This window comes from Salmo salar, chromosome ssa03 (genome assembly GCF_905237065.1).
Source record: "Salmo salar chromosome ssa03, Ssal_v3.1, whole genome shotgun sequence".
In the NCBI taxonomy this organism is placed as follows: Eukaryota; Metazoa; Chordata; class Actinopteri; order Salmoniformes; family Salmonidae; genus Salmo; species Salmo salar.
In genome coordinates this window covers 23,549,712-23,573,672 of record NC_059444.1, presented here as the reverse complement: position 1 = coordinate 23,573,672, position 23,961 = coordinate 23,549,712, and the positions used below count along the sequence as shown (strand labels likewise).

At 40.4% G+C, this 23,961-nt stretch overlaps 1 protein-coding gene across 11 annotated transcripts in view; it reads right to left on the bottom strand.

Annotated features, from left to right (window-relative positions):
- The window catches only part of astn1 (astrotactin 1), a 281,049-nt gene that overhangs the window by 241,153 nt on the left and 15,935 nt on the right, over positions 1 to 23,961 (bottom strand). For all 11 annotated transcript variants that reach the window (XM_045714659.1, XM_014190633.2, XM_014190634.2 and 8 more), the window contains exon 2: positions 3,837 to 4,024. In XM_045714659.1, coding sequence (XP_045570615.1) covers positions 3,837 to 4,024 — 188 coding nt within the window. The remainder of the gene's footprint in view (positions 1 to 3,836; positions 4,025 to 23,961) is intronic.

Sequence of the window (23,961 nt, the reverse complement as noted above, 5' to 3'; positions counted from 1 at the left end):
TATGGTGTTCTTTGGATGCAACTCAGCATTCTTTGTCCTCCAAACACGACGAGTTGAGTTTTTACCAAAAAGTTATATTTTGGTTTCATCTGACCATATGACATTCTCCCAATCCTCTTCTGGATCATCCAAATGCTCTCTAGCAAACTTCAGACGGGCCTGGACATGTACTGGCTTAAGCAGGGGGACACGTCTGGCACTGCAGGATTTGAGTCCCTGGCGGCGTAGTGTGTTACTGATGGTAGGCTTTGTTACTTTGGTCCCAGCTCTCTGCAGGTCATTCACTAGGTCCCCCCGTGTGGTTCTGGGATTTTTGCTCACCGTTCTTGTGATCATTTTGACCCCACAGGGTGAGATCTTGCGTGGAGCCCCAGATCGAGGGAGATTATCAGTGGTCTTGTATGTCTTCCATTTCCTAATAATTGCTCCCACAGTTGATTTCTTCAAACCAAGCTGCTTACCTATTGCAGATTCAGTCTTCCCAGCCTGGTGCAGGTCTACAATTTTGTTTCTGGTGTCCTTTGACAGCTCTTTGGTCTTGGCCATAGTGGAGTTTGGAGTGTGACTGTTTGAGGTTGTGGACAGGTGTCCTTTATACTGATAACAAGTTCAAACAGGTGCCATTAATACAGGTAATGAGTGGAGGACAGAGGAGCCTCTTAAAGAATAAGTTACAGGTCTGTGAGAGCCAGAAATCTTGCTTGTTTGTAGGTGACCAAATACTTATTTTCCCCCATAATTTGCAAATAAATTCATAAAAAATCCTACAATTTTGTCTGTCATAGTTGACGTGTACCTATGATAAAAATTACAGGCCTCTCTCGTCTTTTTAAGTGGGAGAACTTGCACAATTGATGGCTGACTAAATACTTTTTTGCCCCACTGTATATTTGTGATGTCTTCTTATTTCAATACGTTGTAAATAATTTTCCTCTCTCCCTCTTTATAATGTAAATGAGATTACAATATTTAGGGAACTTTGAAATGTACTGCAATGACGCACTTTGCTGCTTTATCAGTGACATGTGGTTAGAGCATTGGGCCAGTAACCGAAAGGTTGTGAGATCGAATCCCCAAGCTGACAAGGTAAAAATCTGTCGTTCTGCCCCTGAACAAGGCAGTTAACCCACTGTTCCTAGGTCGTCATTGTAAATAAGAATTTGTTCTTAACTGACTTGCCTAGTTAAAGGTTAAATAACATTTCCTACTACTGGCATGTATGTCTCTTTAAAAGGGTGGCTCCATGGGTGGTGGTGCACGGTGTTAGAGGTTGCTTGTTGTTCCCTCTGCCTCTGGGCTAAAAGAGAGCTGAGGACATGTGTCTCGACTTGCAGGAGCTCACCTGCGGCTGAACATGGAACACAAGGTAACTCATCCATTATGGATGATGTTCAGGCAGAGAAGCAAAGGGCACTGTGGTCACCTTGTGGCAGAGGGAGCACACCAGTAACTTGAAACTTTGAAACACAATTGCAAAACAAGTATGTAATACATTAAAGAATCTTTGCAGGAGAAAAAAAACCAAGTCTTTCAATCACATTTAGCCCCTTATCACTTCAGCTGGAATGGCCACAAGGCGAGGGAAATCCCCCTTCTGGTGACAAAACTGAGTTTGGAGCAGTTCAGTGAATTTGCATGTCTATGAGATTGAACTGTGCATGACAGTGTAGAATCCTGGCTGTGTAGAATCCTGGCTAGAATCGTTGGCCATCGAGCCATCCTGGTGGCTGCGGCGTATGGCGGAACAATGGAAATGGCTCAATGACAGGTGTGGTGTAGAGAGAGAGTGGCAGTTGGTGGGAGAGAGAGTGCTGGGGCTGCACGTATCCACAAGGAGCTAACGAAGTGATGCAACGCTGGATTTATAAGGCCGCCCTCCAACCGAGCCACAAGCTGTAGCGAGCGAGGCCGGAGCAGGAGCACAGCGCAGCAGCCATCTGTTGCTAGGTCTGTCCTATCTGCATGCTAAGCCTTTCACACCTCCACAAGAGCTTTGTGAATGTATTGTCAAGCAGCAATTAGCATGAGTAGATAGCAAGGGGAATAGAAACAGGGAAACAACGACCAAATGGATGTTACATTTAGATTTGGAGGAAAAAATGGGATGGTAAAAACAAGGTTACCGGCAGACCACCATTGCACACAAAAAATTTACTGAAATTAAATATGAAAATGTTGTCCTCTTTCAGTCTACTTTTTCATTGTGTACTAATGCATGCAAACCATGCAGAGGAGACTCAAGGTCAGTACATTATTTGACATGTGTCTGTGCAATGTACCTAATTGGAAAGTAAATAATTGGAAAGTAACATCCTTGTTAAAACCTGTCTGGGCTAGGGGGCAGTATTTTCACGGCCGGATGAAAAACGTACCCAATTTAAACAGGTTACTACTCTGGCCCAGAAACTAGAATATGCATATTATTAGTAGATTTGGATAGAAAACACTCGGAAGTTTCTAAAACTGTTTGAATGGTGTCTGTGAGTATAACAGCACTCATATGGCAGGCAAAAACCTGAGAAAATTCCAAGCAGGAAGTGGAAAGTCTGAGAATTGTAGTTCTTCTTTTGATTCTCTATCGAAACTACAGTGTATGTGGGGGACGTTGCACTTCCTAAGGCTTCCATTGGCTGTCTAAAGCCTTCAGAAAGTGGTTTGAGCATTTTTCTGTCACTCGGCAGATAATAGGAGCTCAGTTTCTGAGTGGACTGCCTGGCAACAAAGGGATTGGATATGCTCGGTCCCGCGAGCGCACCCCTCCTTCTTTTTCTTCTTGAATGAATATGCTATTGTCCGGTTGGAATATTATCGCAATTTTACGTTAAAAATACCATAAAGATTGATTTTAAACAGCGTTTGACATGCTTCTAAGTAGGGTAATGGAACATTTTGACTTTTTGTCTCTCGTTCCGCGCTCGCGCGTTATGCCTTTGGATAAGTGATCTGTACGCACGAACAAAACGGAGGTATTTGTACATAAATATGGATTATTTCGAACAAAAACGACATTTCTTGTGGAAGTAGCAGTCCTGGGAGTGCATTCTGACGAAGATCAGCAAAGGTAAGAGAATATTTCTAATACTAATTCATAGTTTAGGTTGCCCCGAACTTGGCGGGTGTCTGAATAGCTCGCCGTGATGGCTGAGCTATGTACTCAGAATATTGAAAAATGTGCTTTCTCCGTAAAGCTATTTTAAAATCTGACGCAGCGGTTGCATCCAGGGGTAGTCTATCTATAATTCTTAAAATAATTGTTATATATTTTGTCAACGTTTATGATGAGTATTTTTGTAAATTGAGGTGCACATTCACCGGACGTTTTGGTGGGAATACATTTTCTGAACATCACGCGCCAATGTAAAATGCTGTTTTTGGATATAAATATGAACTTTATCGAACAAAACATACATGTATTGTGTAACATAATGTCCTAGGAGTGTCATCTGATGAAGATCGTCAAAGGTTAGTGCTTCATTTAGCTGTGTTTTGGGTTTTATTGACACGTCCTTGCTTGGAAAATGACTGTGTGATTATTTTTGTCTATGTACTCTCCTAACATAATCTAATGTTTTGCTTTCGCTGTAAAGCCTTTTTGAAATCGGACAATGTGGTTAGATTAACGAGAAGTTTATCTTTAAAATGGTGTAAAATAGTTGTATGTTTGAGAAAGTTGAATTATGACATTTTGTTGATTTTGAATTTTCCGCCCTGATATTTCACTGGCTGTGTCCCCAAGGTGGGTCCCACCTAGCCCATAGAAGTTAAACATCATGATCAAACATCACAATAAAACACCCACCCCCCCCATTCCAACCCCAGCCAGCAGAGTAACGTACCATGACAGAGATGTGGAGGATGCGTAGCTCCTCCTCGGCAGAGTCGCTGGCAGGGTCGTCTGTGGCGGAGAGGCCGGGGAGGTTCTGGCTGCCATCTTGGTGGTGGATATGAAAGAGCAGCGTGCCGTTTTCCAGCCACTGTTGCCGCCATCGCACCAGAGGAATATCCTCAGAGTTTCCCGTGATCTCTGCCAGTCAAACAGGACACACAGATAATGGATGAGTCAGTGACGATGCATTTTCAACAATTCATTTCACAAGCTTATCATATGAGTGAGCGAGGAGTATGGTACCTGGGTTAGGAAGCATATTATACTGAATTATCAGTGCATAACAATTTCTGAAATCGTATGCCCTTTTACGAAAACCCATTACATTCTTTGCCAGCAGGGTAATAACTATTACCCTAGTATCTATTACCTGTGTACCTATACACTGAAACATTCAGTTCCTTAATTGTGATCTAACTGAATGCTTTTAATTGAGTGAGTGTACTGTAACTAGGTTTATCTGACACTGATTACTGATGGTACTGTGCCGCAGCAGAATGGGACCTCCCAGTAAATAAGATTTAGGGGCTAGATTTAACCTAGATGCAAATGATCTGACAAAGTGACAGGGCACTTTTTACGCAGAGAGTTCCCTCCAGGGTCTGGTTCAGCATGAGAGTGTTATTAATGAGCCCATTGCTTCCCTCTCTGCATGGGACCACCAACCAACCAGCACAATTAGTGTACCACTATTATTTGTGTACCCCCTCTAATTGCACCATAATAATAATAATAATAATAATAACAATAACTGGATGGTAACTTTACAAGTAAAGTTGTGGGGCTTGCTTTGGCTCTTTAAATGTATTTTTGTGGTAATGGAAGAAGATAAAAAAGTTGTACTTCACTATTTAAAGCAAAGCAGTTACATACACTGTAGTTAGTTAAATGTAGTAAAATAATTGGTCGGATTACTTTGATAGACTACTACATCAACCAGATTACTTTGGATTGTGGGGCAGTTATATTGAAGAAATGTCTAAACTACAGTAGTTGCGTGTGAAAACTGAAAGAAGAAAGATGTAACCCAAAGAGATCTTCTGTCAGAAGATGGGAATTAAAGGCTGGATCATGTGGACCAAACTCTTAGGAAAGCAAAGCAACTCTGAATCACTCATGATGTGGGTTTCAGATACATAGATGCACTATTTACTTTTGTAAAACATTCAGTGTAAATTAAGTTTGATTTTAGTTGAATGATGATTAGAAAGTTTTAAGCTATACTTTGGGGAGAGAAATATGATGGTGAATCTATTGATGACAACTGTTTAAAAGTATTTTTGTGGTAGTTGAAGAAGTATGTAGAATAGGTTCATATGTAGACCTACTGATAGCTAGCTGTAGTTCTAAATAATAAATAAACTCTTTAGGCTAACAGTGATCACTGAAAAGTACATTTCCTGAAGAAAATGTGGTGTGCTTGCAAGCTTGTTTTAAAGTCGATATGTTTTTTAAATAAGTTATAGTAGTGGTAGTGACTGCAGTAGTAATGGTGGTGAAAGATTACAGTTTAAAAAGTAGGGAGATGAAAATATTTATTGATTGATTGATTGATTGGTGGATAAGATAGCCTGGACATTTGAAAGTTGGTTTGGTGTCTCTAGCATCAAAACTATGAAATAACACATATGGAATCATGTAGTAACCAAAAAAGTGTTAAAAGTTCAAATAGCCACCCTTTGCCTTGATGACATCTTTACACACTCTTGGCATTCTCTCAACCAGCTTCATGAGGAATGCTTTTCCAACAGTCTTAAAGGAGTTCCCACATATGCTGAGCACTTGTTGGCTGCTTTTCCTTCACTCTGCGGTCGGACTCATCCCAAACTATCTCAATTTGGTTGCGGTCGGGGGATTGTAGAGGTAATTTCATCTGATGCAGCACTCCATCACTCTCCTTGGTAAAATAGCCCTTACACAGCCTGGAGGTGTGTTGGGTCATTGTCCTGTTGAAAAACAAATGACAGTCCCAATAAGCCCAATCCAGATGGGATGGCGTATTGCTGCAGAACGCTGTGGTAGCCATGCTGGTTCAGTGTCACCAGCAAAGCACCCTCACACCATAACACCTCCTCCTCCATTGTTTAAGGTGGGAAATACACATGCGGAGATCATCTGTTCACTCACACCGCATCTCACAAAGACACAGTGGTTGGAACCAAAAATCTCAAATTTAGACTCATCAGACCAAAGGACAAATTTCCATTGTCTAATATCCATTGCTCGTGTTTCTTGGCCCAAGCAAGTCTCTTCTTCTTATTGGTGTCCTTTAGTAGTGGTTCCTTTGCAGCAATTTGACCATGAAGGGCTGATTCACACAGTCTCCTCTGAACAGTTAATGTTGAGATGTGTCTCTTACTTGAACTCTGTGAAGCATTTCGTTGGGCTGCAATTTCTGAGGCTGGTAACTCTAATGAACTTATCCTCTGCAGCAGAGGTAACTCTGGGTCTTCCATTCCTGTGGCAGTCCTCATGAGAGCCAGTTTCATCATAGCGCTTGATGATTTTTGCGACTGCACTTGAAGAAACTTTCAAAGTTCTTGCCAATTTCCAGATTGACTGGCCTTCATGTCTTAAAATAATGATGGACTGTCGTTTCTCTTTGCTTATTTGAGCTGTTCTTGCCATGATATGGACTTGGTCTTTTACCAAATAGGGCTATCTTCTGTATACCTTCCTACCTTGTCACAACACAACTGATTGTCTTAAACACATTAAGAAGGAAAGAAATTCCACAAATTAACTTTTAAGAAGGCACACCTGCTAATTGAAATGCATTCCAGGTGACTACCTCATGAAGCTGGTTGAGAGAATGCCAAGAGTGTGTAAAGCTGTCATCAAGGCAAAGGGTGGCTATTTGAAGAATCTCATATATAAAATAGATTTGTTTAACACTTTTTTGGTTACTACATGATTCCATATGTGTTATTTCATAGTTTGATGTCTTCACTATTATTCTACAATGTAAAAAAGTTAAAGTTAAAAATAAAGAAAAACCCTTGAATGTGAAAACTGAAAGAAGTGCGATGAGAAGTGATCGGGTGAAATTTGAAGCGAGTGAACCCAGACAGCTTCACTCTATCCAATAAGAGCAGCAGGATCAACGTATAGCCCGCCCTTCTCTTTATAGACAGGAAAACTAGCCAGTTGAATATTTTGGACATGGAGCACAATCCTGAGAAGGAGGTCGATGTGTTGTCGCCTTGGCTGTCTCACCTTCATCACATTTTTTGCCAACTCTGCCATGTGCTCCTCTGTGTCTGTGAGTATCCATAGCAATGCCTCCAGTTTGGGCAGCTCCTATTACTGCATGGTCGGAACAAGAAGCACAAGCATTTCGCTACACTTGCATTAACATCTGCTAACCATGTGTATGTGACCAATAAAATGCAATTTGATTTGATATTTGATGAGACATTAGAGAGCAGTTAGCTGACGATAGCTAGCTACTTTTCATCACTCTAAACTCCGATAAACAGCTGCAACTTTGGTTGGTAGAAGATATTTATGTTCAGATTTTTTTATTTAAATAGAACAGCAGTAGACAGAGATTTCATCTGCTAAACATTTTAGTCTAACTTCTTGGGGGAGTGGTCAAAATGGCAGTTTCTAAGAGTTCATAGAAAACATACTTGATTCAGTTACTAAAACAGGTGTAACGTTTGATTGGTAAGATATACTTTGTTCCAATGCCAGATTTGAATAGCAGAGAAGTAGACCAAGATGTCATACCCTCTTGAGTTTTTATTCAAAGTCATGGAAAAGTTGTTAACATTTCAAGATTATGTTATAATACTGTTTTTGCATCAAATGGTTGTTTTATGCAACAGAATAGTTTTTTTTTTACAACACTATCATCTGTGTGTGTGGACTGAAAGTGGGCCTCTGGGAGATTTAACATTGACAGTAGATTCACGATGGATTAGTGATAAGACAACATTCCATTCTACGATTAGTGTCTGTGTGCCTGTCTGTCAGTAACAGGGAGAACCAATCTCCAGTTTCTTTAAAGAAAGGATTTAGTATTCTAGGTTGCATAAGTATTTTTGTACAAGCAAGCAGTAAATGAACTAGAGACAGATTTTTGGCGCCATGTAAATCTTGATGTCTGTTGCATGAGAGCAAAATGTACCTTTATATAAATTCTCTCATCTGTGATTTGTCATGAACATCCAGGAGGATGGACTGTGCTATAAAATGCTGTGGCTTAGTCCTGCTGGTTGGGCTCTCAACAAATCACCTAAGGGAGGGTCGTTGACAAGCTCCAATACTGCAATAATTAAATAATAAAGTTGACTTGTTTTGAATGCATTTTAAAGTCTCCTTTTAATTAGAATAATTCCACGACAAAGGTTTAATTGGTAAGAGATATTTTTGTTCCGACTTCAGATTTCAATAGCAAAGAAGTAGACGAAGATGTCATAGCATCTTACTTTTTGTATAACGTGTTGGGAAAGTGGTATAAATGTCAGTTGTTTATAAAAAGTTTGAGGAAATGTCTTTGACACGGTTAGTTAAACAGCTGTATCGTTTGATCGGTATAATATATTTTTGTTCCGAGTTCAGATTTGAAAAGCAGAGAAGTAGATGAAGATTTCATACGCTCTAACTTTTTTAAGTTGTTGGCAAAGTGGTCAAAGTAGCTGATTTGTGTCAAAAGTTGCACTGTTGCATTTACAGTGAATGGAATGTTGGACGTGATGATGTAACAATGGGGCCTTTGGAATGCTGAGGAAATAACATGAAAGTGGATGGAGGGCAAAAAGATGAACAAAAAGCTTAATATTTTAAAATGTATAAAAAATATCAAAAAGTTGCGTACAGGCACACTATTCCAGACGGATCTGCACGTTTCAAGTTTGAATGACGTTTCTAGCTTCAACGGTTAAAGATGAGTAGTGTTGAAAAGAATAATAATAACTATAAGTCAGATGTTGAAGATTTAAAGTGGGTTCTCTCGCTTTGCAAGCCCCATTAATAATATTTAACTTGTAAAGTACATTTCCCCAAAATATAGTCAATTCTAGAATACGATCTGTCGAGCAGAGTAAAACGAGTAAGCTTTCACCTGTCCATTACGAATCCGCCATAGGTCTATTCAATTCAGTTCTGCAATAAAAGTTATCAGAGCAAGGAAAAAGGCAGGGAGAGAATCCTGACTACTTGAGGATCTATTTTACGCTGGGTTAATCGTTGCATTAAAATCTCCCCCCACTATGAGATGACTGTCATGGAACTGTAGCAAAGAGTCACTGATGAAAGCCAAGAACATGTTGTTATACTCATTTGGGGGCGTAAATTCAAGCTAAAATAAGTTCCACATGATTCACGGTCACTATTACAAAAACAAATTGTCCACAAGAATCATTCCCTGAGACATCGACAGAGATCTGGAGTTTTCTATCCACCAAGATCAAAACTCCCTTTGACTTGTTTGCAGCGCATGAATGGATGACTATGTTACAGCATTTGTTTTGGAATCTGAGCACATCATTATCCAACAAATTAGTTTCCTGAATCAATGAATGAATACTTGCATGCAGTGTAAATATTCTAAACATCAAGTATGTTTGATTGGCACATTCAAACCTCTTAAATTCAAGCTCATAACATTCAAATCAGTCATTGGAACATGCACAGTAGATTGACATCAGTAAGTAGCAGGCATGGCTGTGCAAACAGAGGGAAGTTGAATGGTAGCTGACCAAAAAAAATGACAAACAAAAATATGCAATGGCTGTAAAGATTAAATGGATACTTCAGGATTTATCTACTTCATTTATTTACTTCCCCAGAGTCAGATTAACTCATGGATACCATTTGTATGTCTCTGTGTCCAGTATGAAGGAAGTTAGAGCTAGTTTCACCAGCCAATGCTAACTAGTGTTAGCACAATGACTGGATGTCTATGGGTATCTGTTAGCATCTGAAATAAACTATTTATCCATATGGTTCAGCAATGTCCTCCAAAACAAAACTACTCGCTAGCTTAATTTGCTAGCTTAATTTGTGAGCTTATAGTTCTCCAAACAAATCGGGCACGTAACTAGTTAGCCGCAAGCTACCACTTCATCCCGGGGTGAAGAGATGTTCATCTCCAGTGCGACTGTGTCTTCTCCGGGATCCAACCAGGGGCCGGTGCTGTGGCCTGGGCCGGAACCCCCGCTCACCTCTAATGTTTATCAAAGGAAGCCCTATTTCTTATTTATTTTACCTTTATTTAACAAGGCAAGTCAGTTAAGAACAAATTCTTATCTACAATGACGGCCTACATGGGCCAAACCAGGGCGATGCTGGGCCAATTGTGCACCACCCTATGGGACTCCCAATCACGACCGGTTGTGATACAGCCTGGATTCGAACCAGGGTGTCTGAAGTGACGTCTCTAGCACTGAGATACAGTGTCATATACTGGTGCGCCACTCGGGAGCCCCATGCCTCCCTGGGTGAGTTGAAGATAAGCCTGTTGCCTCCATGCGTTAGCTTAAACAGTTTAGGATACTGAAAAAATTGCTTTAGCTCAATCGCCGTCATCTTCTTCTTTAATGGAGTGAATACAATCCTGTCCTTTACGATCTCTGCACTGTAATCCGGGAAAGTACTGCAGATCGTGGTGTTTGTCCTTGATGGGAAAAAAACGGCCCTCGCTCTTTGCAGTATAGCGATCGGTGTAATCCAGCAATTTAAAGATTAGGATGCGAGGCCGCTCAAGCCCAGGGTTCTTCATGAATTGGTGGTGATCCCTCTCAATGCAGATATCCCGGCCTGCCAATGAAGGGATCCAAATTTGCACACTTCTTTCTAGGATCCCAATGGCGTCCAAACCTTCCTCAGAATTGTTAAACCCTTCCAATCTCAAATTTGACATGCGATTTTGGTCTTCCATTTCTGTCACTTTTAGGGACATGTACTCAATCTACTTATCATAGTCTGCCATCTTTCCTTTGTTCTTGCGCACCTTAAAGTGAAGCTGGTCATACTTCCCCTCTGTCTGTTTAAGCGACTTGCTCAATCCTTCCATGACCACGGTCAAGGCATTGACTGAATCATTGGTTTTAGTCACCTAGACCGGCAAATCTGCAATATTTGGTGGCAGAATGTTGTCCACAGCCTTTTCTACGGCTGTGGTAATAATATGGTCCAGGCTGCAATGTTGTTCCTCCATAGCATGTCTAGAGGCCTGCAAAATGGTGTCATTGAGCTCTTCTTTAGAGAGGCCCTGTCACGTTCTGACCTTAGTATGAGGTCATTTTTCCATAGTAGATTGGTCAGGGCGTGACAGGGGGGTGTTTTTGTCTATGTATTTTGGGTTTTCTGTTTTCTATGTGGGTTGTCTAGATTGTCGTTCTATGTTGTATATTCTATGTTGGTGCCGGGTATGGTTTCCAATCAGAGGCAGGTGTTTTTCGTTGTCTCTGATTGGAAACCATACTTAGGCAGCCTGTTTTTCATGGGGTTTTGTGGGTGGTTGTTTTCCGTTTCGTTGTTTATAGCTGACGGGACTGTTGTTGGTAGTTTTTATTATTTTGCAAAGTGTTTTCATTTAAAGTAATTATGAGCACTTCAAGACACATTTTGGTCTCCTTTAGACAACCCTTATTACAGGACCTCAGTTTCCCTGAATTTCTTCTTCACCTGAGAGCTTGCTTCTTTTCTTTTGAGCCAACTTTATACACTGCTCAAACAAATAAAGGGAACACTAAAATAACACATCCTAGATCTGAATGAATGAAATAATCTTTTAAATACTTTTTTCTTTACATAGTTGAATGTGCTGACAACAAAATCACACAAAAATAATCAATGGAAATACAATTTATCAACCCATGGAGGTCTGGATTTGGAGTCACACTCAAAATTAAAGTGGAAAACCACACTACAGGCTGATCCAACTTTGATGTAATGTCTTTAAAACAAGTCAAAATGAGGCTCAGTAGTGTGTGTGGCCTCCACGTGCCTGTATGACCTCCCTACAATGCCTGGGCATGCTCCTGATGAGGTGGCGGATGGTCTCCTGAGGGATCTCCTCCCAGACCTGGACTAAAGCATCCGCCAACTCCTGGACAGTCTGTGGTGCAACGTGGCGTTGGTGGATGGAGCGAGACTTGATGCCCCAGATGTGCTCAATTGGATTCAGGTCTGGGGAACGGGCGGGCCAGTCCATAGCATCAATGCCTTCCTCTTGCAGGAACTGCTGACACACTCCAGCCACATGAGGTCTAGCATTGTCTTGCATTAGGAGGAACCCAGGGCCAACCGCACCAGCATATGGTCTCACAAGGGGTCTGAGGATCTCATCTCGGTACCTAATGGCAGTCAGGCTACCTCTGGCGAGCACATGGAGGGCTGTGCGGCCCCCCAAAGAAATGCCACCCCACACCATGACTGACCCACCGCCAAACCGGTCATGCTGGAGGATGTTGCAGGCAGCAGAGTGTTCTCCACGACGTCTCCAGACTCTGTCACGTCTGTCACGTGCTCAGTGTGAACCTGCTTTCATCTGTGAAGAGCACAGGGCGCCAGTGGTGAATTTGCCAATCTTGGTGTTCTCTGGCAAATGCCAAACGTCCTGCACGGTGTTGGGCTGTAAGCACAACCCCCACCTGTGGACGTCGGGCCCTCATACCACCTTCATGGAGTCTGTTTCTGACCGTTTGAGCAGACATATGCACATTTGTGGCCTGCTGGAGGTCATTTTGCAGGGCTCCGGCAGTGCTCCTCCTGCTCCTCCTTGCACAAAGGCGGAGGTAGCGGTCCTGCTGCTGGGTTGTTGCCCTCCTACGGCCTCCTCCACGTCTCCTGATGTACTGGCCTGTCTCCTGGTAGCGCCTCCATGCTCTGGACACTACGCTGACAGACACAGCAAACCTTCTTGCCACAGCTCGCATTGATGTGCCATCCTGGATGAGCTGCACTACCTGAGCCACTTGTGTGGGTTGTAGACTCCGTCTCATGCTACCACTAGAATGAAAGCACCGCCAGCATTCAAAAGTGACCAAAACATCAGCCAGGAAGCATAGGAACTGAGAAGTGGTCTGTGGTCACCACCTGCAGAACCACTCCTTTATTGGGGGTGTCTTGCTAATTGCCTATAATTTCCACCTGTTGTCTATTCCATTTGCACAACAGCATGTGAAATGTATTGTCAATCAGTGTTGCTTCCTAAGTGGACAGTTTGATTTCACAGAAGTGTGATTGACTTGGAGTTACATTGTGTTGTTTAAGTGTTTCCTTTATTTTTTTGAGCATTGTATATTGACATGTTATAAAAAAAAATTGTAGTACTTTTAATCCCAACACATCAAAATAATGTATTTAGAGAGAATTTGGGATGAGATGAAAAATCAAGCTTGAATTGTTGTCAAAGGTCCCGTGACACTCCCCGCAAAGACTTGCTTTGAGCTTTGTTCATTTCAATACGTTTGTGGTTGCTATTGCAAAGACACATTCAAATTTATTTTTTGAAAGTTTTCACAGAAATATCACGCAGGTAACACGGCTATGGTTGAGGGACAATTTCTGGAGCTGCATGTGTAGTAGGAGGCCTGTTTCCCAGTGGGAGAGAGCACAATAGAGAGGGCTATAGTCTGTTTTGTACTGAATTTAAGCAGCAGTGACCTAGCTACTGGAGAGGCCAGAATGATTCAGCTCACATCCTCCTGCAGTGTCAGAAGCTGCCCTCTTACTTTTATAACTTGTGGTTTCACTAGGAAAAGGGACTGAAATACATTTCAGCTTCTGGCCAAATATATATATTTTTTAACTCCCTACGTTGGGAAGTCTGAGGATACTAAACTTACAATTGCAAACTGGATGGACCTCCTTAAGCTGTAAATATGCCAAAAGTCCTTCATGCAAAGCTCCTGTAAAGCCTTAATGTATCATAACTATCAAAGACATATTTCAATATATTAGAGAGTTTGTGTCTACGATTTGAACATGAAACGTTAAAATGCACAGTAGTGCTTTCTGATTACAGTAAAAACAGTTCTACTGTAGCACTGCATTCAGTGCAATTTATTTTATTGTTCTACATAGACAGTCACGTAATCAGATACTGAAAGTATACAGGTGTAGGATCTTAATTTGATCACCCTGTTGCAGGAGAACATTCATGAAATGCAGGATTTTTTTTGAATTCAATAGAAAATCATGTCTGAAATTTTGAAGTGGAAATTACAAACTTCAGAATCCTTTTAAAACCTCAAATACATTACAGTATTTGAGGTTTAAAAAGGCCTCAACCCCTAAAAAATGTGTAATTAATTTGAATCCACATAGTAGTTCACATTGCATGTTGCTGCAGGATTATTGTCCTGCTGTAGCAAACTGGCTCAAATTAAGACCTTGAGGTTACCAAAAATAGTTTGTCTGGTTAATCATTGAAAACCATACGTGGAAAAACAAATGAAAGCAAATATTCTTTACAAAAATAAGATACAATTGCAATTCTAGATTTTTACAGCTCAATGCCCTCAACGGTATGTAGGAAGCAGGAAAAAGATATTTAGAAAATGTAAAAACATAAAATGTACCCATTTGTTTCAAGGTATGTGTCTTGACTATGCCAATTTTCTACATGAATAGGATTAAGAAACTGAGCAATCAATCAAAGTCAGTCTTATTTGAACAAGCAATCCAACACTTGCCGTATTGAACATGATGGCTGGCAAATGGTGATGGTTAGCGTTTTAAAGCCATGTTAAATATTTCATGTTGGGATACAGGCATAGGCATGGGATACAGCTTAGAGGACAGGGGAATGGGAAACTTCAAGGTGAGGAGATCACAGTCCTTGCCTGGAGTTAATGTAAAATACATGGCTCGGTTTGATGGTTTCAACACGATCAATCCGAGCTCCAATTGTGATTCAGCGTTTGACTTCAGTAAAAGTCACACAGGCCGGGGGGGGGGCATGGCAATGACAACTGATCAAATAATGTCTCACACATGAACAGCGGCACATTACATAACGAAACAAATGGAAGAAAACGCATTGTGATAGCTGTTTAACAGGGTTAACCTGCTCTGGACTCTTGACAATCACCTAAAAATAATTAGAGCCACTATTGTTAATGTACTGTAGGCCCAATCTTGAAGTTGTGCTACAAGGCGTATGCGTGTGTGTGTGTGCATCTCATCCACCATCCACCTCCACACACCTTACTATGCCCTTGGAGAAGGGTTTGCTCTTTGTGTTTCAAAGAGGTACTTTTAGCATGGCTGCCATGGACCTACCAGTACTCTATTTGAATTATGATTTATTTTTGTGGGGAAAAGTCTATCTAACAAGTTCTTCTACCTTCAGTGTCACCTGATATTTTTCAGCCACAAGATGTATTAAATAATACACACTCAAGTAAACACACCTTTAATCTCTGGAGATTGTTTCTCAGGTTCAATGACTGTGAATAAAAGGCATTTGAACCATAATCCTGTTAGCAAGAGGTATAGGGAACTAATGTAGTTTCAAACATGCTATTTTTCCATAAACCTGAGCACTTCACAATGCTTGGTATCATGTTCAGCGGTAGGTGGTAACGTATTCCAGGTTATCCCTCAAGTGGAATAGAGCAAACATTCCATAAGATCTACATGAGGATACACTGATGTCAAGCTGCGAGAAAAGTAAAGGAAAAAATCCCCAATATCCTCACTGAAATAGACCTGTGCCAACAGAGTCCAACTACAGCAATTAGACATGGTCAGCCATTTGCCGACTTGGACCCGACAAGAGATCAATAGTATGGATCTTGCGACAGAAACTGAAATATTGGGCATCTTTAAAAAATGCAGGGTGTTCGCTGTAATTAAGGAGAACATTAGAGACACCCTCAGAGGTCCAAATGACAATATGTCACAGTCCAGCTGTTTGTCCATGCAGGACCAGGCTACAGAACTACTGTGGACACAGACGGAGGACTTGGTCGCAGGGCCTTATCAGAGACATGCAGAAGGCACAACAATGAACTTATCATCAGCCAGTTACTTCGCATGATGTAGGATGTAGAATTAATGCTGCTCTCCGCTGACCGCAAGCTTGCTCGGTTCATTGATCATATATAGCAACAGAACTTAATCTGAGGACATTGCTTTCAACTCCAGGCTCTAGAAAAATGTAGTTTTGCAAGGTAATCTAAAAAGCAGGCACTATTACAATAATTTAATAACGGAGAACTTTCCACCTGCATGTAAACTAGTTCCTGGGTTTCAATTCACAGCCTGTAAGAAATCAGCAGGAGGCAAACAGTGCAGAATGTCAGGGTATATTGGTAGGTTTGCAGCACAACAGGGTTTGGATAAAATGTTTAACCAATGGTGTGACAGGGTTCAGACAGGCATATGCAGAGGATAGAACGTACACGTACCCTGAAAAAAGGATTCTAAGGCACAAAGTCAGAAATAAGGCCACGGAGAAAAAGCCTATAATAGTCTTTGGATCAATCCTTCAAAACTCAGAGGACAAACATGAAGACAAGAGAATAAGGCAGGAAACACAGAGAATTATGTTTTTAACTGCAGAGCAAACATCTGTCTTGCTTTCAGCAATAAATATCAAATAGTTGAATCATTAAAGAAAATTATCACAGAAATGTACTGTGGTGTTTTCAGCATTAAATGCACCCTATAGGAGATTAGGAGATAGCTAGGCCAACATCACGAAGAGCTGTTTGTTTTAGTTTAATTCCTTAGTTTGGAAAATTGTGACTTGCCAAAGAAATTTGAATTTACACTAGGGCTGACACAAATACCATATAATTGTGTAACCGACGGTTATTGATATAGACCGTCATGAAAATAAAATAACCGTCATAACCGTAATGTTTTTATATATAATTTTTTACGAACAGCTTGCTGAAGGCCAGGAATTTCTGCAGTAACATGTACTCTTAACAATGTGATGAAACTTTGTTGCTCCAAGCAACAAATTAGTCTTTGGTTGCCTAGACATCACCCCCACAATGCAGCAGCAGCACATATGAATACAATGAATAAAACAGGCATGGAACCTCTAACCAATGATTTATATTTACACTATAGATGACTGGTAGGGGGCGCAGTTTTGAACCCAACATGCCTCCATCTTGGCACTCCCCCACTATTGTAAAAAATATTTTGGAAGCTATGGAAATGCGTTTATTAATGTCTACATTCATTTTTACCACGTTTATTCTATTACAGACACCTTAATGCATATGTTGAAATATGTGAGCTAAACATTTATTTTTTTAAATACATAAAAACATGTTCCCTTTTTTTTATTCATGCCAGCAAAGCCACTACACAACACTAAACAATACATTAATTGCACTATGACGGTGACAAATGGTGCCCACATACGGTTACGGCCTACATAAAGCTTTCCCAACAGCAGAGCTTTCTTTTCAGCACCATGTAGTGAATCCTTACCACTGCTACACCTGGCTATCAGCGGAGACTTGTCTGGCAGCGAATCAGTTCATTCAGCCTCATTTACTGCCTTTTAAAAAACCTAGCTGATACGGCTGTCTTGCTTAAACAAATGTGGTTTCTACTGACAATTGAGATGTACAAACTATGGCATAAGGGTATGACGAGTGGATAAGAGGCAATCCGTAATTTCGATTAAGATATTAATGATCGAGCTAGGACGTACGTAGTCAATATAACTATTTGTTCAGCTCTTTTGAAATGTACAGCAACAGAATTCAGAACATGGGCTGTTCTTACAGTATTCTCCCTGTACATCAAGTCAGAACCATAAGATAAATAAAGGGGGTATATAAGCAGACAAGGAAAGCTCTTAAAATATTCAATGATTACATTTCTCTAAAACAGTTGTTTTGAACATAGCAGAAGTCATGCTGGATTGACAGCATGGCCAATGTATTCAACCTTTTATGGCCCATCGTGTTAAATATTTATCCTTTTAGGCTTGGAAAAAAGAGACCCCTAAACCCAGACTTGGACCACATACCCACTCCACTGAATAGCAGGCTAGTGATTGCTTAGCAACGCTTGCAGTTAGCCACTGATTCCTTCCAAACCACTCATTGTTGAATTTGTTCTGTAATGTTTATGTCCAAAGGCCAATGAGCACCGATATGTTTTATCTATAATTTCTCTCCATAATTTCTCTTCATATGACAAGGCTTGAAAAGGATTTGCCAGTAGATTGTCAACTTGATTCATGATGATGACTGCTAGCTTGCTACGTTAGATATAACGTGATTTGACGTCATTGTATCTGTTGCCAATGACCTTGAGCCTTCTTGGATGGGTACTTCTAATGTAACTCTATGGCAGCACCCAAGGGGCTTGAATTTTCGAGCTCTACCCATAGATTTTGGAAAAGTTATTCCTTGTTACCTGTTTTTGGTTCATCCCAATTCTTTGAGGGTATTTTTCAAATGTAGTAACACAGAAGAGGATTTTGACACTATTCCATTCCATGTCTGCTGGAAAGAGTTGGGTGATCCTACTTCAAATAGCATCACAATCTACACTGAACAAAAATGTAAACGCAGCATGTAAAATGTTGGTCCCATATTTCATGAGCTGAAATAAAAACTCCCAGAAATATTCCATATGCACAAGGCCACTTTAAAATGTACAGTTTTTGTCACAATGCCACAGATGTCTCAAGTTTTGAGGGAGTGTGGAATTGGCATGCTGACTGCAGGAACGTCCACCAGAGCAGTTGCCAGAGAATTTAATGTTCATTTGTCTACCATAAGCTGCCTCCAACCTACAGAATTTGGCAGTACGTCCAACCGGCCTCACAACCGCAGACGACGTGTAACCACACCAGCCCAGGACCTCCACATCCGGCTTCTTCACCTGCGGGATCGTCTGAGGGGGGTGGTGCTAAGGAGTATTTCTGCCTGTAATAAAGCCCTTTTGTGGGGGAAAACTCATTCTGATTCGCTGGGCCTGGCTCCCCAGTGTCTCATGGTCAAGCAACAACAAATGCGCTCAAGTGACAGTGGGCGGGGCTAGGTCTGTGTGGAAAACAGCATGGAGAGAGAGAGCGGACAGGGATGACTCAAGTAGCGTGTAAACTATAAAAATGGACGTTACACACGACATATAACATTTAACAAACCAAACATTCAAATACCCTTGTAGATCAATACCGATACAGAGTAAAATATAGTATACCGCCCATCACTACTACACAGCTGATTAAAATAATCAACTAATCATCAAGCTTTGATCATTTGAATCAGCTGTGTAGTGTTAGGGCAAAAACCAAAACATGCACCCCTTAGGCGTCCCGAGGACTGAGTTTGGGAAACGCAGCCCCGGGCTATATGAAGTGCATGTATGCTCGGAGAAGAACAGGGCAAAGTTATATTTCTATGAAAATGTACTTCCTTCTCTAGTTTTTGTGCTGCTGGGATGGTGTAAATAAAGGCTAGACTAGATACTAGAGGTTGACCGATTAATCGGTATGGCCGATTAATTAGGGCCGATTTCAAGTTTTCATAACAATCTGTACTCGGCATTTTTGGACGCTGATTATGGCCGATAACGTTGCATACCACAAGGAAACTGCATGGCAGGCTTGACCACCTGTTACTCGAGTGCAGCAAGGAGCCAAGGTAAGTTGCTAGCTAGCATTAAACTTATCTTATAAAAAACGATCAATCGTCACATAATCACTAGTTAATTACACATTGCACATAATCAATGCGGTGCCTGTTAATTTATCATCGAATCACAGCCTACTTCGCCAAACGGGGGATATTTTAACAAATGCGCATTCGCGAAAAAAGCACAATCGTTGCATGAATGTACCTAACCATAAACATCAATGCCTTTCTTAAAATCAATACACAGAAATATATTTTTTTAAACCTGCATATTTAGTTAAAAGAAATTCATGTTAGCAGGCAATATTAACTAGGGAAATTGTCACTTCTCTTGCGTTCATTGCACGCGGAGTCAAGGTATATGCAACAGTTTGGGCCGCCAGGCTCGTTGCGAACTAATTTGCCAGACTTTTACATAATTATGACATAACATTGATGGTTGTGCAATGTAACAGCAATATTTAGACTTAGGGTTGCCACCTGTTTGATAAAATACAGAACGGTTCTGTATTTCATTGAAAGAATAAACATTTTGTTTTCAAAATGATAGTTTCCAGATTTGACCATATTAATGACCAAAGGCTCGTATATCTGTGTTTATTATATTATAATTAAGTCTATGATTTGATATTTGATAGTGCAGTCTGACTGAGTGGTGGTAGGTGGCAGCAGGCTCGTAAGCATTCATTCAAACTTTACTGCGTTTGCCAGCAGCTCTTAGCAATGCTTGAATCACAGCGCTGTTTATGACTTCAAGCATATCAACTCCTGAGATTGGGCTGGCAATACTAAAGTGCCTATTAGAACATCCAATAGTCAAAGGTATATGAAATACAAATGGTATAGAGAGAAATAGTCGATGCGTCATAATTCCTATAATAACTACAACCTAAAACTTCTTAACTGGGAATATTGAAGAACTGGGAATATTGAACCACCAGCTTTCATATGTTCTCATGTTCTGAGCAAGGAACTTAAACATTAGCTTTTTTACATGGCACATATTGCACTTTTACTTTCTTCAACAACACTGTGTTTTTGCAATATTTAAACCAAATTGAGTATGTTTCATTATTTATTTGAGACTAAATAGATTTTGTTTATGTATTATATTAAGTTAAAATAAAAGTGTTCATTCAGTATTGTTGTAATTGTCATTATTACAAAAATATATAAAAATCGGCTGATTAATCAGTATCGGATTTTTTTGGTCCTCCAATAATCGGTATCGGCGTTGAAAAATCACAATCGGTCGACCTCTACTGCATACGCACTGTAATGGATCTGTTCTTGCTGATATAAACACTTTTGTGATGCCTAACCAATGGCTTTACTATGTAGCCTACAGGGGCACTTAAGGAGGGGAGTTTCTTTCGAAAAAGATATTTGACTTGTCACAAAAATTCGATATCTGAATTAAAAACAATATGTTTCGTTGCTTATGATGAAGCTGTTTGTGACCTCACAATAAGCCAAATTCAAGTAACTTAAATAACTTACATCAATCGTAGACGGACAGCACACGGTTGCTAAAAGTAGGCTAATTCATTTAATTAAACAGTCTTCATTTTAATTTGACTTTACTAACAACTGGGCTTTGTGTTGGAGCCTATGTATTCCTTTTTAAGAAATAAGAGGTAGGCCTACTTGTTTGACACACAAAATTATAAGCTACTATCCATAGATTCTATTAGCCAATTGCTTCAGTCATCATGCACTCATTAAAAAACGAATATCTTTTTCTTAGGTCGACTCATATCAACATCTCTGGCATTAATAGGGTGGCTAAATACATACAACAGAAGAATAGGCCTAGGAGTGAGGGTAAACGTTAGGCATGTTCTCTGCTATCCACTTTATGTTTTAATTATTATTTTGAGTATAGGGGGGTCACTTGTTTTTTTAAGGGTCGGCAAAAATATATTCTACTGAGGGAAGGGCCAAACATTTTCATTTCAGAGTGGTCCGATTTTCTCCAGGTATCGCTCATTATAAATAATGTACAGTCCCTAACATACCTTCACGCAGATAGAAAGCAGAAATACCACCCAAATACCAAGAAACTAGACTTACACCCCTATATATGTATTTGGACAGTAAAGCTAAATGGTAAAACAGATATGTTTGAAAAAAACTCAAATAAAAAGTGACATTCTGTACTCTCATATGCTGGAGTATAGATCCAAATGAAATGTTTTTGCTTCACTGTCCAAATAAATACATAGGGGAGTGTTTGTGCGAGGAGACAATCAAGATGGGTTCGATGTCTAGCACATCTAGCATTGATTGTGAAGGAAGGAACATATTTTTTCTCCCTCATTACTGGCAGATCCTTCCTTCCTGATTCTTTTCAACCTTTCATTGATGTACCAAATCTTGATAACCTTGGTTTTCTTTGCTAATGGTCTAACAGAGATACTTACTGTTGAATATACACTGAGTGTACAAAACATCAGTCTGTGTCTTTCCATGACATAGACTGACCAGGTGAACGCTATGATCCCTTATTGATGTCAGTTGTAACATTTATTTTGATACCTGTTAAATCGACTTCAGGGAGACAGGTTAAAGAAGGATTTTTAAGCCTTGGGAGACATGGAGTCATGGATTGTGTATGAGTGCCATTGCCCCGACAAATTGAGGCTGTTCTGACGGCAAAAGGGTGTGCAACTCAATATTAGGAAGGTGTTCCTAATGTTTCGTACACTCAGTGTATATCATGACAACAACATTTCCAAAGCAAATGCTTCAGTATTTTGTCAATGCTGGTATTAGTCAAATATGGTATGACAGATGTTATGATGCCTTGGTACACGTATTGCATGCAAAGCTCCTCTCTACAACAAATTGCTAACAAGCTAGCATTATGTTTGCCTCCTGGCTCCCCTGCCTGTTGTTGACCAAACGTGTGGCAGTGACAAAGGCTACACAGCAGGTAATGGCTATGGTGATGTCACATGGAGATGCCTCCTACTGTGTCAGTCACACATTTACAGCAATAAACAATTTGTGTAAACTGTACATTTTATGCAAATCTTGTACTGAAAGTTCATTGTTTGAAATAGTAACCGTGACATGTCCAAGCATTCCTTTGAACTACAAAAAACATACTCAAACTCTCTTTTATAGTAACATAATGAAGTACAGAATGTATGTTCATTCAACTATACATCACTCTTAATGACAACAGAACAAAACAAATGCATTGTTTCTGATACATGCACAAGAGAACAAAAGCACAACAAGGAGAACTCGACTCGGCAGCTGCAGTGTGGGGGAAACTAATCATTGAGACAAAGGATCGCATGATATATTTGCCTTAGTATGGATCATTATGCAAATGTTCACTTTTACTATGTACAGGTACACTGATTTACTTGTTACCAATAATGACGCTGATCTGTCTACCAATCAAGACGGCGATAAATTATGCAAATGGTACAGCTGTTTTCAGGCAAATGAATCCCTGTGGAAAATAGTGCTGTCATCTTAATGTGAGACTTATCACCAGGTGTCACTTATAGCCATTAATGAAACCATAGAAGTTAACGCACAGTCAGTGATAGAGCTGCTACTGGAGCCATAGAAGGAATTGACCCGTATCATTAATTCTAACCAGTCAGCTATGTTCGCTACTTAGCTAAATGTCTGTCAAGAAGCTGGTGGCTGGATAGAGGTTTCAGATAAGTTCACTCCCAGGTCATCTTATTAAAAAAAATGTCATTGGTTCTTAGGTTTATCCATTCCTGACACTAAACACCTTTGAACTAAATGTCACATACATCTACACAATCCAGAATTGCACACGGGTCAAGTTGAATGTTATTTAATACGACAGCAAATAGACTTAAAGTACAGATATTGTTTTCATTAACTAAAACATGCATCACCTTGACTAGGGACTGGGGCCACCATGTCAGAGGGCAGCACAACCTTAGGAATTGCGACTCAAACCTTGGCAATGGCACATTTCATAACAATCTTAGTATTTGTGCCAGATGGCACCCTATTCCCTACATACTAGAGACGGACTGATAATCGGCCAAGCCATTATATCGAGCCATAGTCTATCGGCTATTGGCCCTTCCCTCCATATAGCAAAGCTGTTGCTATGCCAGGCACCACTCACCGCCTAAGCCACTAACACTGCTCAATGCAGAGGAATGTCTAGCTGGGAAAATCAGCAGCAGCAAGCAGCAAGCTAGCTCATTCTCCAACAGAAAGGTGCAGTATTGACAAATGGATGAATTGTCACAGTGGCCAAAATCGAACCCCTTTTGCAAATATTAGTTTAGTTAATTCACTCATAATAAGGCTCATGTTGACGTCCTCGGACATGCATGCAATAAGCCAGCTAGCTAAGCAGGTAGCTATGTGACCTGTTAGCAAAGATTAGGATAACTAACCCTTTCATCTGTGGTGTTAGCCAGTTGGATATATTAGCTACTATGCTATCTATCTGGCTAGATAAACATGGTGCTAAGATATCAGATAGGAGCT